We start from the raw sequence: 16,923 nt of genomic DNA, 5'->3' as shown, positions 1-16,923 counted from the left end.
GAAATGATCAGAACAGGAAAGCCTCACTCAGACCCATACATGTTGCACTGACCTAACAAATCTTCAATTGCCAACCAGAAAAGCAGAGAGACGTTTTCTCCTGACGGCTGTAATGTTTTGGTCTCATTTCGGTTGTTGGGTTTAGTATGTGGGTGCTGGTGGCCTGTGACATACAGGAGGTCAGACTAGATGATCGGGTAGTCCCTTCTGGCCTTTCAACTCTATAATAAAATTCTGCTCCCTCTGAACAAGACCCTCGCTCTGCAAACACACCTTTTGCTGCATACCTTGCAGTACCTGGTTGGCCCATACTGTTGCTTCAGAGAGCTCTCTGAGCTCCCCAATATAAGATGTCATCGTCCCCCTGGCTTCATACGTGAACTGCATATGCACTTTCTGCTTCATTTTCTTTGTTCCTCTGAAAGGACGACAAAGGAAATGACTGAAGGCTTACAAGCTTTGGATTTACCCAGAACTACAAATCTGGCAGCGTCTCGGCCCTTAAGAACACCCTCCTCCAAACTTCCGCTGAGACAGGGGGTCAATCACAGACCTAGACACCTAGAGCCCATGGAGGGATCTCTACAGCAAGCATCTAAGAGCAGCTCGTCCTGGGTGCTTGACATTACACATGGCTGTGTCCTCCTGAAGCAAACCATGAAATCCTGCATCACAAACAAAAAGCAGCCTTTTATACTGATGGCTGTTCCCACCCCTAACCACCTACTCCTTCCTCAGTGGCTTCACTTTCCAAATGCCACTGGGTCCCCTCCAATGGTGATCAAACCTAACAGCGGGGGGATGGGGGGGGAGGTTTGAAAAAAAATGACTCACTTCTGTATCACTGACATCTCAGCACTACACATCTATTGGCTAAACGCTGGTCAAAGCCTTTAACCGGGGGAGAATAAGGACGAAAAAGAATGATACCAAGCTAGGGTGACCAGACAGCAAGTGTGAAAAATTGGGGGGGGGGGGGGGGGGGGGGAAATAAGCGCCTATAGAAGAAAATGCCCCAAATATCAGGACTGTCCCTATAAAATAGGGACATCTGGTCACCCTATACAAAGCATACACGCTGCCCAAAGCTAACACAGACCACATGTGATCTCAGCAAGCAAGAACACTGGGGGGAAGGGGGGAGGAGAGGAGAGAAGAAAAAAAAAGCCCAACAGATCTTTGAGCATTTTAAGCCTTATGGTGGGAAGTGTGATTTGCAACACCCACACTACCTTTGAGGGGGAGGGAGGGGATTTCCTACTCCCCAACCCCCAAACAACCACTGCATCCAACAAATCTGTGATTGGATCATTTTATTTGCTACAAAAGCATTGTTAGATTTGGCTCTATTGATGGCCACAATTCGTGGTGTGCTCAACTTCGGAGCTGGGGGGGGGAAATCCTCTTCCACTCCGGAAGCACAAATTCCATTTGCATTTGTTTCCCGGCTAGAATACAAAGTGATTTACTTTGCTACTGATGGTCTTCGAAAGACAATTTTTTAAAAACATGTTGTTCAATGTAACTTTTTCCCACCCAACTCTTTTTAGATGAAATCCCTTGTGGATTTAAACCCGAGAAAGTTTGCACCTTCCCACTATTTGTTGACATAAAATAAATGTTGCTGCCTTACTTTACAGAGGCAGTCAGAATCAGAGGGGGGAAAACGTCTGTTTCTATTTGAAACTGTCAAAATTAGCATTCAGTAATTAAAAATCACACCCTTTCTCTTAATAACCTAACCAGCATGATACAATCAGGTTGTGCCAACTCTTTAATCTAATTGACTAATTACAGATTTTAATTTAGTCAGTTACTGAACAACTGTTGACAATTTGTTTTCATTAGGGACAGAACAGGATAAATATTTAGGAACCCCCATCACAAAGACTACAGCATAAGTTCTGCGCCATGACCTCAAGTGTAGGGTTTTTCCATCAATATCAACTAAATGAAGGTATTGCTTTAAAAGCCACACACTCTCCCAGCTCCGCTGCAACCATCCAACACTTCAATAATCCTTGCTATAAGCACGGTATCATTCCAAGGCAAAAGAGATGGTTTTGTCTGCAAGACCTGTCAATGCTAAAACAGCACAACTTTATTTATACTGAGAGCTTAAATGAACGGGTATATTTTAATGATGCAGTTTTGCTTTTACATATTAGAAAGTTTATCAGCTTTGGCTCATTAAAAAGTGAATTTCTACGGGAGGGTGGGAGGGGAGGAGAGAGAGACCTAAAATGTTACATAAATGTCTGCTTTGGAAACTAATTATTCAACCTCTTAAAGTCACATGAATTTATTCTTATTGAAAAGACAACCATCCTCTTTCCCCTCAAATGTCTCCATCCAAAAAGAGATGGGTAGACACATGGGTAGAAGATTGTAAAATCAGCATGTTGCTAGGTTGGGAGAAAATTCTACACTCCTTTTAGGGGTTTGGGGTTTTACAGCTAATCCTGCAAAGGTGCCAAATGTTAAGCAAATTCCTCTGTTCAGTTACCTATTGGGAAACTCTGGCCCTACTGAACGGATATGAACATGCCTTGGAGACAGAACAGGCATATTTCTTACCAGGGAAGCAGTCTGTTTAGTTTGTGCCTGCGCCAAGCACTTCCTTAGCAAAGCCACAAGGGAGTGAAGTTTTCTAGCAATCCCCTCTTTCCACGTCCTCCTTTCAGTGGAAACATGACAACATTTGATTCTTCACAATTCCTGCATGGGACAGGTTCCGCTCTTTTGCAGCAGCAGGACTGAAGTTCCAGCATCACTGCTGCTGTAAAGCATGTTCTGGCCACAGAGTGCGGTACAGGTGCAACTGACTTCCTAGTTGGTCACTGATATGCCACATAAAGCTCCTAACTGATGGCATTGAACTCCTGTCAACCCCAGCCTTTGGGGACAAGCTTTTAAATGGTAGAGTATGCAACCAACTAGCTAGCGTGTGTGCGCACCAGTGTCCTCTAACTGACTAAATCCGACTGGCCTCATAGGCGCTGTACTGCTCACCGCTTTAATGGAAGTGAAAGAAGAGGTGCTTAACACCAGCTCTCTGAAGTCCTGAGATGACATGGTTGCACAGGGTAGCACCCACCATGAAGTCTTAGGATATGGGTCTACTACACGTAAGCCAAGAACAACAGCTCTTCATTGGCGCTGAAGAGGGAGCAAGAACTACACACAAGAACAGTCTAGAATAGATACCGAATACCCAGAACAACTGCACATGATTTATCAATTGAGTCCATGGTTAGCCTACATAATGCACATCCAAACACTTTACATCTCTTAGGGCAGTGGTTCTCAACCAGGGGCTCGCATGCCCCTGGGGTACGCAGAGGTCTTCCAGCGGGTACATCAACTCATTTGCCTCGTTTTACAACAGGCTACATAAACAGTACTAGTCAAGTCAGTACAAACTAAAATTTCATACAGATAAGGGCTTGTTTTATACTGCTCTCTATGCTGAACTGTAAGTACAATATTTAGATCCCAATCGTTTTATTTTATAATTATATGGTAAAAAGGAGAAAGTCAGCAATTTTTCAGTAATAGCATGCTGAGTCACTTTTATATTTTTATGTCTGATTTTGTAACCAAGTAGTTTTTAAGTGAGGTGAAACTTGGGGTACGTAAGACAAATCAGACTCCTGAAAGGGGTACAGTAGTCTAGAAAGGTTGAGAACCACTGTGACGCCGTAAGACAACATCCTGCCTTCCGCTAAGATACAGAGATTTGAAATGGTAAACAATCCTGTACCAAGAACAGAGGACAGGGACAAAACAGACCTTAACAGCTACAATGTACAACATTAGAGCTACAGTTTAGACCAGAGGTCGGCAGCCTTTCAGAAGCGGTGTGCCGAGTCTTCATTTATTCACTCTGATTTAAGGTTTCATGTGCCAGTAATACATTTTAATGTTTTTGGAAGGTCTCTTTCTATAAGTCTATAATATATAACTAAACTATTGTTGTATGTAAAGTAAATAAAGGTTTTTAAAATGTTTAAAAAGCTTCATTTAAAATTAAATTAAAAGGTAGAGCCCCCCGGACCGGTGGCCAGGACCCGGGCAGTGTGAGTGCCACTGAAAATCGGCACGCATGCCATAGGTTGCCTACCCCTGGTTTAGACCAATGGATTTGGGGGGAGGGGGAGAACACACCTTTAAAACACCAAAGATCATCCCCTACAGACACTAGTTTAAAGGCATTGTGCAATCACATTTAAACTAGCACAGACTGCCAGGTTAGTGGAAGTTGTGGAAACAAAGGCCACAAAAAAGCTGAGGTTTTTTTTGTTGGTAGTGAAGGAGTAATAGGAGTGGAGATTTCCTCTATAGAGGCTTTCTCAGAGAGGTGATGTGCCCTAAGGTAATGCCTTCCAGAGTACAGCACTTGCAGAGAACAATCTTGGCCTGAGGAATTGGCAGCTTAGTGGTTTCTGAACCCTGAAAACTATCTGGATCCTATACTTGGTGTGTGGCCATTGAGGGAGCATGACTGCACTATATATGATCTTATTCTGCCCAGATGAGGCCCTACTGAAGGTGCCCCAGCTTGTCTTCTATTCCCCTATTGATTAAAATTATGCATATTAACACCAATCATTGAAGTCTTTTAGGAAAAAAAATATTAACACCGTATCTGCTGTTCCTGCATCGCGTAAGGCAGTGGTTCTCAAACTGTGGGTCGGGACCCCAAAGTGGGTCCTAACCCCAACTGGGGTTGCCAGGACTAGCTTAGACTTGCTAGAGCCTGGGGCCCAAGCCTGAGGGCTTCAGCCCTGGGCATTGGGGCTCAGGTTACAAGCCCCCTTCCTGGGGCTGAAGCCCTTAGGGTTTGGTTTTGGACTCCTGCCCGGGGCTGCGGGGCATGGGTTTTGCCCCCCACCCCGAGGCGGTGGAGCTTGGCCAGGCTCAGACTTGGGTCCCCCCTCTTGGGGTCATGTAGGAATTTTTGTTGTCAGAAGGGGTCCTGGTGCAATGAAGTTTGAGACCCCCTGGCATAAGGGATTTCCAAAAAGTACCATTTAACACAATGGGTGATTTTCAGATGTTCAAAAGAAAGAAAAGAAAGATGGGTTGTTAGACATGTGAAGCAAATGAGATATTTTTACTGAACCAGCCGTACCATCTTTTCCAGGACTAATCACAGCTTTCCTTGCACTGTCCATCAATCCTTTAGCAATGCATCTTTCAACAAGACTGGCGCAGTTGGACCGGAAGAGCTGGATTGATTTACGTTGTTTAAAATAATTTAAACCATTAAAAAAACAATGCTTTATTTTACATGCAAACACATTAGCTAGTGATCTAGCATTCTTACCCCATCAGCCGCCCTCAGCGGGACAATACACCTTTTGAAACCTATATATGAATGCAATGGGGGGCAGAGGGAGAAAATGGTGGGGGGGTTCCCCCCTTAAAATTTCATGTGACCAAAGCGTGATTTTTCTCGATACTTCTTGCCCTCTCAAGTTCAGCTTGAAGGAGGTTGTGCAGACAGAATAATGCCACAAAAAGTATGTAGCGACAGTCAACTAGATTTAAGTTCATTTTCTGTAGCTTGAGGCCAAAATCGACTAAAGTGGTTCTGGTGATCAAGTTTTCTGCAATTCCCCATTCTATGTATTAGCTATTTGACAGAAATTCACTGCGGTATTTAAACTGGCAGTCATCACAGCTAACTCAAATTGTATTGGCTTTCACAATGTTGAAATGCTGAACTGCAACCATCAATCGGCCAATTCTGAGATAACGTGGTGGTTGAAATTCCCTGTCATGCTGTACAATCCCTTTGTAGCTCACCGGCTCAGAAGATGCACAATGAAACCTGCAACAAGAGTGTCTGGCAACACAGCGCACACTGTAATACGAGTGTGCTTACAGAGGGGCTTTGCCTAGAAGCAAGATAAAGGCAGCCGTGCCAACAGCAGTAACCTCCAGAGAGGATATAACATTTTCAATTGGAAATGCACACAAAAATACTGAAACGAGACACAGATTTGGGATATTTCTCCCCCACACTCCCTTTTGAGGTTTTCACAACTCCAAACAAGTGAAGCAGAGAATAAAAGAAACACGTCCAATTTGATCAGATTCCCACTGCATGTAGGATCCAGAAATAAAGTATATTAATTGCTAAGAATTGAGTGCAAAGTTCAGAACAGGTCAAATTAGAAGAGTCAACTGGAAATCAATGTATGTGGCTTAAAATGAATGTAATTTTTAGCGCTTTTTACTTTTGGATAAACTGTTTCTGTATAAGTTGGAGGAATAGGCCGGCTATAGCAAAGCTACAAACAGGAATAATTTACTGAGGAGTGTTGGCTTTTCACACACACTGGAAAGCTACAGTATTTGACCCCTTAACAGAGTCCTGCTCTTATACATTATGCTCCCACTACCAGGTATTCTGGCACACCACCTCACCAAGAGCACAGCATCCTTGAAACTAAGCTAAGAGCTCAAACTCAGTGGAAACTGCATTTCCTAACCAGGTAAGGAACTATGTTAATCAAGACGTCATGAAAAAAGTCGTGAGAGACTGAAGTGAGAGTGATTTTTATTTAAATATTAAAATTTGATGGGGGAAATTGGTAATTTCTCCCGCTGCTACTATTAGTTTTCATAAGGTTATATTGGGAAGTGAAATGGAAATTACACAGCATGCAAATACCACACTTAACGCTCTACTAATGAAGCACGCTGTTGCTCTTACTCCAAAGCCTGTGTTCCCTAAGCGGTTTGATCTTGAGAGATGTGTCTCTTCATGTGTCCAAATGACCACACCTCCAAGACAAACAATGGGAAAGCAGCATGGAAGGGAAACTTGCCAAGTGTATTTCAACCGGCGTATAATTTCTGTGCTAGCCAGGCACGAGAGGTTAAGACCAAAACATCTAGAGCTGATTATTTTACAGTGCTTCATTTACACAAAGGTGAAAGTTGAGAGTAGTCCACTAGTGTATATTGGAGCAAATACAAAGTCTATTGGTAAATAAATGTCATTTTATGCATTGCAGACACGTGCAACCTCCAAAAAACAAGTTCTGTCATTGGTGAAGTTTAAACAATGTTCTACAAATCTGTGACGTGCTGCATAATGGGATATTTTTACCCACATCCAATGCATAAAATTCGTTATCTGGCCACTCTGTTCATGATTTGCAAACCACACAGGAATGGTACTGCCAGCCCCTTCACACCCAATGAGCAAGGGACAAGGAATCAAACCCTGGTGAGAACCACTGAGCAGCCCCATAACTTTAGGTCATGCAAGATTTGCAGGCAGTTCTTCACACATCTTCAACACTCCTTTCAGCTTCAGCAACAGATGTTCTGCTTTGGAACAGTAATTTAAGAGGAAGATCAGAAGGTGACAGGAGTCTCCATTTAGACTTTGGTGCTCCTTAGTAACCCTGAGAGGATAAATTTTCCCCAGACTCCACCGCCCCAACAAGAAAATCCTGTGCCTCCTCATCCTTCCACATGTTACAGAAACAAAGACCGGCATTATCACCCCACACCAGAACTGCCAATGGAAAATACCAGGGCATCCACAAGAGATCGCTTCGGTGTTGCGAGCATCTAGCACTGCTCCCCATGAACGTGCTATGCAGGGCCATGGACCTGCCGCTCAGAGAAACAAGTTCCTATTCACACAAAAAGTTTATCGTTTGCTCCCTTTCTTTGGTCAATATTTAAGTTTTATACGGGTAGTTTCCTCGCCCTGTAAAGTACACTACATTCTCCTGCTGTGAAAACATTGATTCTCGAGGAAAAAAGAACCCTTAAGCATCTGCAATAAGCAACAACATGGAGCAGAAACATAATCAACCACTTTAAGGCCAATGAGAGGATGATGAGAATAAAACTAACTAAGAGAAGGGAGAGGAACGGGGAGGAAAGCAAATCATCTTATGAGTCTTCATAATAAAGCTAAAAAGGTAAAGAACTTAGGGCTGTTATGAAACTGTATTACACTGAGAATTAAAAAACAATCAGGATTGTGTCTATTTGCTGTAAGCTTAAAGCAACATGTATTAAAGAAGTTTATGTGAATCTAATGCACTCATGCCTATTGTTAGAATTATTACCAAGCTAAAAAAGATTAATTTCTCTAAATACACTAAATCCTCAGACACTATTATAAGGCTGCTGCTAGCGTTGCTATATCTTGGCTGCCAATACCATCAAGCACACCTTTAGTTGTGCATCCAAGACCCACCCCCCACCCCCCCCAAAAAATCTGGCCCGCTGTGCCAATCATGGAGTCTCAACATGTTCAGGAAATTGACAATTACAGAAGAGATGCTTCAAGAATAACTGTCCACTAGGACACAGCTGCAGTCTCCAGCAGCGTTTTCAGGAACTTTTAGTTACCAAAGTTGGCCTTAATACGAAAGGTCTGCTGACAAGTAGTTAGTCACTTTGTATCTTATACTCTGAATTAAAAGCTTGGACTTCATAATCAAATCTATCTAAAAAACAATACGTAAAGGACGTTGCCACATCATTTGAAATATTCTGAAATCAGCAGCACATACGGAATGGCACATGTGAATCAAGAGTATTCACCAATGGTCAGCAAGTCACAAAACAAAATTCCAGTTTGGCTCCCTCCCTTTGGGGGTAAACTGCATCCCAAGGGAGATGAAAAACCACAGTAGAAACACACAGACCCAAGGAAATCAGAGCAATTTCTGTTGGTTTCCCCTTGTATTTCTCTAGGGGACAGCTTAGCAATTCCTGGTTGGGTTATATCAAGGGGGAAATCAATTACACTTCTGCATCCTGAACCACTATCCAGATATTTCTTTTTTAACCTATTCTGAAAACAGGTGCTGGCTTGGTGGAAACACCACCTTTAACACATTCACAGCAAATATTTTCAAACAGCACTTCGCTATCTATATCCCATGAGCTTTCATGCTTTGCCACCCCAGCAACAAATGCCTTACCAAGCAACGGATGGAGCAGTTGGGAGGTCTTTAGTGTGGTCCATAACTCATCCACCGAGTCATGTTTACAGGACAAAACCTTACGCATATGTTCTAGAGGAGACTAACAGATGCACAGATAGGATCACGGCAGTAACATAACAGGAAAGGAAAAGATTCTGTACCATTTTCTCCTGAAGATACTATGATCTGGACGGGGAGAAGAGGGCTGCTGTTGCTGTTAGTAAAATGAAGCTCACTGACATTTTCCTGTAGCAACCTAGCCCAAGCCTGCATCAATTCCTCGGTTCAAATTCCTCTGTCACCATCCTAACAACGCAGCATTCACATGAACATAGAGTCTTAATTGAGCAGTTTCGTCTGCGCAGGAGCAGACAACTCACTTTCCCCCTTCACAGCTCCACCCTTTATTGCCCTGGATTCCGCCCTGGCAGCGGTTATGGTAGAAGGGAGACTGACGACAGAGGATTCCCACTAGTCAATTCTGATTGAAATGCCCAATTGTCTCATAAAACACTCAGAGCACCAGCAAGGTTATCTGGCTGCAGCAGTTTTAGAGGGGCACCTCGGAGGCCACGCTAATATGATGTGGTCCAAAAAGAATCAAGTATCTTGAAACTCTTCCACTCTGAAACCACCACTGCAGGCAAGCCAGGGTCTTCAGAACAATCCCATCCCAAAGCCTGACAAGTTGCCAAGCTTGCCTACGAGTATACAGAACAGTCAGCCTAGCTTGGAGCAACGTCCCCACTGACCGCTTCAGATGGCTGCAAAGTCTCAAGCAACAGCAGCCCTGTGACTTTTAGTCATGGGGTTGCTCAGGAAGCATTTTGTTCTGCATTACAAAAGAAAAAGCCAGCTGCCGATACCCTCTTTATGCACATCTGCTATTTACCTGGGATTCCCCAAACATGAATCTGCAGAACAAACAGTCATTGCTTCACATCCAATCCCAGAATATAGCCTTTCCAACCTGTTACCAAAGGTAGGTTCAGTCCCAGCCAACACCTACATCACGTTCAAATCATTTCTCTCTTCCAGACACTCCACGGCCCTTAAAAACAGGACCTTCAACAAAAAGGGGTTAAAGAAAAAGACTGCAATGCAGTCTTAATGAAATGAAGTACCTTTATATTGATATTTTTGAGACGGGATTCTTGGACGCCCAGAGCAAGCTTCCTAGTAGCCCTAAGTGCACTTTGTCTGCAATGAGTGGATAGTTTTTTTCTCCCCCCCACACTAAAGAAACTGAAGATTTTTTCCTTTTCAGATCCATAGATTACATACTTTTTTCTGTGCAGCAAAAAGGCTGGTAAAGATGTCCTCGACATGAGAAATATCAGCAGTGCTCCCCCAAAGCACAGCTACAATAATGCTTTGTTGTCCATTGCTATGCAAAACTACTTCATTCTACCAATAGTCTGAACACCTTTAAGCACTCAAGATAAGGATCTGAACTAATTTACATAATTGCAACATTATGAAATACAGTTCAACCAAGTCAGAACACTACTGATTTTTTTTAAAAAGATACCGCCAGTTGGCTACGTTTGCTTTTGGTGTGTTGAAGAGGTTCAAGCTATCTGACCCCCTAATTACAACGAGGATTAAAAATTTGTTACTCACGTAATCATGAAAGGCTTTTGCTTCACTTGAATGTTCACAAGTATCTCGCCTTTCAGGAGCTGCACAGTAAAGGTCCCAAAATACGCTGCATGGCAGAAAAAGCAAAACAGGATCTAGTTACTAATTATTACCTATATACAAAACAGCAAACATACAGTGACATAGTACAAACTGTGCCAACAGTTCATTAAAGGGGAACAGCTTTCCACCTCAATTGGCCTGTGGTCGAGAACATTTAAAGTCCATCAGAATCATGCATCCCATTTCATTCCATTCAAATCTTCTAGCAACAACTCCAAATAAAAGCATTTCAAACGGGGTTACCTTAAACATTTTAAGAGACAAAATTAGTACTGGTAATAGTTACAGCGAGCAGGCAATCTGCCGAAATGAAGAAAGCTAATTCATGGACTTCTAAAACCTCAACTGAAGAGGTTATCAACACTCATCTCAGGATGCCTCTTCTCCCCTACCCCCAAAAGGTGTTCCAGTAGCCAGCTTGTTCAAACCTCCTTTCCACACTCAAAGTTTTGAGCAACCCTTTGCAAGAATCCAGTCTGGAGCTTCAAGAACTGAACCTCGAAGTAACGTTTCTCACGTGTGGGAAGTATTCCCACAATGAGTACAACCCAATCACAGAAATTTCACTTCGGCACGGGAAGCCATACAGCAAATGCTCTTTGAGCTCTTTGGTGTTGACCACACACAGGATTTCCAGTTAAGAACATCTCAGAAAGCGCCCCTAGACTGCTCTCCCTCAGATACAAAGAGCCCCTCTCAGCATAGCATGTAGGTGCTGACTCACTGCTTCTTGTTGACCTGCACTGGTTGCAGGGCAGCATCTTGCCACCTGAGAGCCTGAAGTTGACTGGATGGCAATCCAGTGACAGTATTAGCATATATATATATATATGGCAGCAGGCAGAGAGAATTCAGTTTTGCAGCGTCCAAAAGCCTTAATTCTATACCATGTTCCCCAACCCGCCTTCTTTAACTGCGTTACCCAACATGCAGGCATGGGCAGAAGTTAGACTGCCGAGGCATGCAACATGAACTGACTCCCCTACACGTCCAGTAATATCACAGATCTGATCTTCCGAGACTAGTCTGCACTATATGCTTCATATGTCATAAGCATCCTGCACTAAGTTGGCAAATGCAATTAGGAACTGGTTTTCTCAGCTAATACAATATTCTCAGTTACTGGCTGCAGGGGAACTCACAGCGGCTCCAGTCTCAGCCACTCCCAAACGCAAGGTGTCTGCTCTGGAAAACTAGTAGGCATGTATGCCTGGTTTTCCTGAATTTGGGGAATATGACCAAAATCTCTCTCAATATAGCCAGTATTTGTTTGTTTTTTAAAACACCTACCACATGCTCACAACACTATTGCAAACTTTAAATGAAAAGGCATTTGAAATCCATTGACAGTAACTTCATGGACACAAGTAGTCTTCCCTTGCTTCTCAGGGCACAATAGTAGATTTTACAGAAACTTAGGAGCCCTGCAAGTTTGCCACAACAACACACCTTTGCCAAAGATAAGCCACAAAAACGGACCTCTAATGGGTCTGTATAACTGTTATTACCACCAGTCAGCACTGAACAGAAAATGGCATCTCCTCCCCTCACCCAAAAACAACCCCCAAAAGATCAAGTCATCCTGAATCACCATCTTAAAGAAAGCAAGAGCTCCCTTCTGCCCTTGCTTTAGAATGATGCAGAGGGACAGACAAGCACTTATTTAGATACCCTGACTATCCAGCGAGAATAAGAAAGAAACCAACAGGAAGTTCTCCCTTTCTTCCTTATAACAAAGCACAAATTTCTACTCATTAAAAAAAAACAAATCTTATCTTTTACTAAAAGACCACAGTTCACCACCATACACTGTTACTACACAGCATTTATTTTTCAAACGAGACAAGGATCAAGCCAAAACTTTTACCTAGACTATTTTTTTTTCTTTCAGATGGGTTAAGATAAAACATTTTTCTTTTATTTTTTTCTAGGAGGAACTAGGAATGTACACTTACCACCACCATGAATGTAAAAACCCAGGAGGCTCTCCTAGTGTGATATTTTTTTCCCATCGGATCTACAAACAAGAAAGCGTGCAAATCGGTTAGATGAGGCAGGGTGAGAGCAAGAGAGGACGCTCCTCCAAATAGCCAGGAGGCTCTGAGGCCAACTAGCAATAAATGGCAAAAGGTGATAAAAATTCAAAATGGAGGCCACAGTGGCTGCTTCTGAAAACAAAGGCTATCAGGGGAAGGGGGGGGGTCAAAAAAATAGAGCCACTTACCTCTGATAAAAAGGTCTGTGCTGATTTCTGCGCTCCTACATGCAGCAAATATTCATAGACGTATAAAGCTAACCTGTAAAAGTACAGAAAGAGAGAGACACCATTACACTGGAAAATACTTCATGAAACCATCCCACTCCGACAAAACGGTGTCTCCTCTCCTGAGAGATGCATGCTAAAACCTATGGCAGGAAAGGACACACCATCACCACCAGAGTGGGAGAGATGGGAACTGCCCCTTCCTCTCCCACCCTCCCCCCAAAAGTTGACCCTACTTTAGTGCAGGAAACAAAATTACTTCTCAAGCCACATGCACAATTCAGCATGCAGCCGGTATCCCAAGTCACTGAGCCAGCCGCGGGCAAGCCAGAGCCCCACCAACTAAAATTAAACAAAATAAAAAAAGGGGGGGGGGGCGGCAAGGTTGGTTCAACCCTCTAAGTGCATGGGGAAAGCGGAGGATATATGGGGGGGGAGAAGGAAAGAGAAGAGAACTGCTTCGTCTCCGATCCCTTTGCCCCCAACATCCTCTGCCTGCCCCAGCTTACGAACTCCAGGAGCCAGCAGTAAGCGAGGGGGCCAGACGGGGCACCGAGGTGGGAGCAAGTGATCGTGCCCAAACAAAGCCCCTCGCCCCATACACTTGCATGGACGGACAGCCAGGGTCAGACAAAAGGACGCGGTGGAACCAGCAGGCGCCCCCCTCCCCGGGACAGAGCAACAGCCAAGTCTGAAAAATACCCTAGGGGAGACCCCCGGAGATCGGAGCCTCCAGCTCCCCTCCCAACCTCCAGCTCCCCAAATCCCGCTCCAACATCGGGGCTCCCCCAGCGCCGCGAGCCCCGCCGCGGCCGCGCTTACTTCTCTCGAGCCTGCCCGTCCGAGGGCACCGCCGAGCCTTTGCCTTTGGCGAACATGGTCCGCAGTGAGGAGGCGAAGCCGCCACTGGCTCTGCTACCGCTGCCTGGGTCTCTTCGGTGCCGCTTGGTCTCCCAGCCCCGCTCCCCTCGCTGTGGCTCGCCCCGGCCTTGGCTGCCTCCCCGCTCGCTCACTCCGGCTCCAGCTGTCAAAGCCTCAGCCCCGGCCTGGACCCCATCACCCTGGAACCGCTCCTGCCCTGCTACCAGTGCCGCGACCACCACGGCTACTCCGAGCTCAACCGAACGTGGCTACACGGGGATGGAACGCGGCGGGCGTCAACGTTCCACAATTGATACACGCCCCGGCCAATCGGCGTCCGGCGGGGGGAGGGGCCGCCCCGCCCCCAAGCGGCATGTTAAGGTGATACGGAGCTAAATGCAAGAGCTGGGCTGCTCCGTGCTAGGCGGAGGCGGCCGGGTTCAGCCTGCCTCGTAAAGGGCCCCATGGGGTGTGGGGCTTCTCCTGCTGCTGGAGGCTTGGGGCGGTGCTGTTCCTTCTTATCTCTCTTACCCTCCGGCTTCCTCTTCCCTCCCAGGGTCCCCACCTACTTCCCACGAGGCCCCTTCTCCCTAAAGCCCCCCATCCTCCTTCTCTTACACTCCCCCAGCCATCCGCCCTTCCCCACTTTCACCCACCACCTACCTCTCCCACCCCATTCCCCCGTAAGCCCCCCGCTAGCTCCTTCCCCTTCCGTCTCCCACTAACGCCTCGTTCCCTTACCCTCCTCTAGTCCCAAGCCCCCCAGCAGCCACCCTTCCTTCCCCTCCCTAGTTGCCCTTTTCCAGCCCTCCTCCGCCCTGCTCTTAAATCCCTTTACTCTCAGCTGCCCCCAGTCTACCCTTACCCCCCTCCCCAGTGCCTCCCCGCTGCTGACTTTTCCTCCCGAGGCTATTTCCCCTCGTGGGGAAGCGCTGGGAGCTCATAGGTACCCAGGCCAAGTTGTCTTGGGGGACCATGCCACCCCGCGTCCGAATTGCCCTGCCCGCTGGTGGGCGAGGACTCGGAGCGCCTCACTCCGGGGGGCAGGGGGGAGCCTAGCGCAGCGCCGGAGTCCTGGGAAGTTACTGGGGGTGTAGGGCGGGCGCCTGCTTTTTAAACAAGGCAAACTTGAAAGTCCAGGATGAGGGAGGAAATTGACGAGGGTTCGAGCTCCGTGACCCAGGCGAGGAGCCTGGCTGGAGCCTGTCTTAACCGACAGAGCCACAGGCCAGAATTTGCGATTTATTCTCTCCCTCCAGTGTGAAGTTAAAAACTCTTGATTGGGGGTGGAGGGGGAGAGAGGCGGTGTTTCCAGCCAATTCTTTAGTGCCTGTTTCTCTTTAAATATGATATAACCTGGTTGGTACTGTCCCTTTAAAAGAAACAAGCTGAAAAAGCTGTGTAAGCGCCGATTGGCTGCCTGTTTGGATATATCCTAAGGGGAGCCTTGAAACTGTTCGCCTAGGTTGGTTTTTTTTTTTTTTTTTTTTTAACTGCGCTGTTCCAATAAACAAGTAACGCCCCTCCCCCTTACATGCCTATCACCAAACAATTAGAGGCTAGGTCAGTGTCCTGGGGAAAACACAGTGGAAGTAGGAAAACTCAGCCTCACAGTTAATCTAAGCTAAAAACCACACAAGCCCATTAAAGTTCACTGCCGTTGTGCTAATGTGCATTTTTTAAAAAGGACCTTTACATGCTAGGAAAGAGCGGTGTCTATGTGCCTGGCTGGAAAGGAGACCCTAGGTGGCTTTTTTTGGAGTAATGTACCCATGAATGCAGTGGTTTCCCCCCCCCCCAAAAAATGCTAAAGCCCTAAACCCTGTGCACGCTCCTTGATGTAATCTGTTCACTGCGGGGTCACTGAGATTTATTTGGAAAGGTAACATTCAAGGGGGTTGCTGAGCAGTCTGTGGAAACTCTAAGTTTTAAATAAGATTTGTGTGTGTGACTGTGTGGGAGAGAAGGGGGGTGGGCATGGAGCAGGGGGGAAGGGAAAGACACACTCTCCATAGAATATGAAGGGGTTTCTAGCCATTTTTTGGATGAGAAGTAAATCGGGTTTCTCTGAGCCAGCCAGCAGTAATCAAATTAGCCTGCTACAATTGTTAGCGTGAACTTCCTTAAATCTTTGGTTTGTAAAACACAAAGGTTAGCTCTCTTGTCTATCACTCACTTAGCAGCCAAGTTTTAACCGTCTCTTCCCTGCCATTTACTTGTAAGATTATTAGAATGTGGGCTAGTTGTGCCCTTTGGGTGGGGATTAGCTATGTGTGTGAGGCACATTTGGACAAAATTCAACTACTTCCCAAGAAGAACATTTCTTCATGCTCATAGATGACATGTGTCATTCCTGCAATGTTACTTAAATAAGGGATACTAATGCTAATAGTAAGTGATCATTCATTGTACAAATAAAACAGGGACCCATTTGCCCCCCACCAAAAACAAAAGACTGGCAAGGAGTATGGAGCAGTATTTTATGGAAAGTGTTGGCATATAGTTCAGGGCACAGCTGGTAGATGGAGATGGCTTTCAGTATGCACTACTTACTCCTGATACCAGTCATTTGCACTCAGCCCCTTCCAACGGTCATCCTTCCAGGGATGGCTTGATTCCAGAAGCTCAGCAGACAGTGTAGGTAGAGGGTGAAGAGGAAAAGAGGGTTTTTGTTTTTTTAAGTGCATGTAGGAAGTTCCAGGTGGAGAGTGCCAGTATCTATTTGTTCCCTACCAATACCATTAAAGTAGATTGAAACAGGAGTGGGAGCTCTTGCTGCCAACCACAGAGGAGGGAGGGCTGTGAGGGACTCCCCCATGTCAGGGCAAGGAGGAGTGAGATCTCTCTCTTGCTTTTATCAGAGTAGATCCTCCTCCTTACTTAGCCCCTGGCACTTGCCTGCAAGACAGAGGGATACTGACATCATGCAGAGAGTGGACAGTTTCCCCACCCATGTTAGGAATGTCAGTTGAAGCAAACAAGAACAGCAGCAGTGGCAGGGTGGGATAACAGATCTTGTTTCTGAACCAGGGTCACTCTAAGTGGGGGGCTCTCTCTTTAGAAACTAGCTTTTTTATTATTATTATTTAAAGTGAAGTTGTTACACTGGGGAAAACTTCAACAAAA

General features: G+C 45.4%; 1 protein-coding gene across 4 annotated transcripts in view; it reads right to left on the bottom strand.

Annotated features, from left to right (window-relative positions):
- Nucleotides 1-14,018, bottom strand: part of SSBP3 (single stranded DNA binding protein 3) — a 139,329-nt gene extending 125,311 nt beyond the window's left edge. For all 4 annotated transcript variants that reach the window (XM_034778507.1, XM_034778508.1, XM_034778510.1 and 1 more), the window contains exons 1-4: nt 13,759-14,018; nt 12,898-12,970; nt 12,629-12,690; nt 10,593-10,677 (exon numbers count right to left, since the gene is read on the bottom strand). In XM_034778507.1, the coding sequence (XP_034634398.1) occupies nt 10,593-10,677; nt 12,629-12,690; nt 12,898-12,970; nt 13,759-13,814 (276 nt within the window). In that variant the 5' untranslated portion in view covers nt 13,815-14,018. The remainder of the gene's footprint in view (nt 1-10,592; nt 10,678-12,628; nt 12,691-12,897; nt 12,971-13,758) is intronic.
- Between the last annotated feature and the right edge of the window lie 2,905 nt (nt 14,019-16,923).

This window comes from Trachemys scripta, chromosome 8 (assembly GCF_013100865.1).
Source record: "Trachemys scripta elegans isolate TJP31775 chromosome 8, CAS_Tse_1.0, whole genome shotgun sequence".
Taxonomy (NCBI): domain Eukaryota; kingdom Metazoa; phylum Chordata; order Testudines; family Emydidae; genus Trachemys; species Trachemys scripta.
The sequence above is the reverse complement of the archived record's forward strand: the minus strand, read 5'-3'. Positions and strand labels throughout refer to the sequence as shown.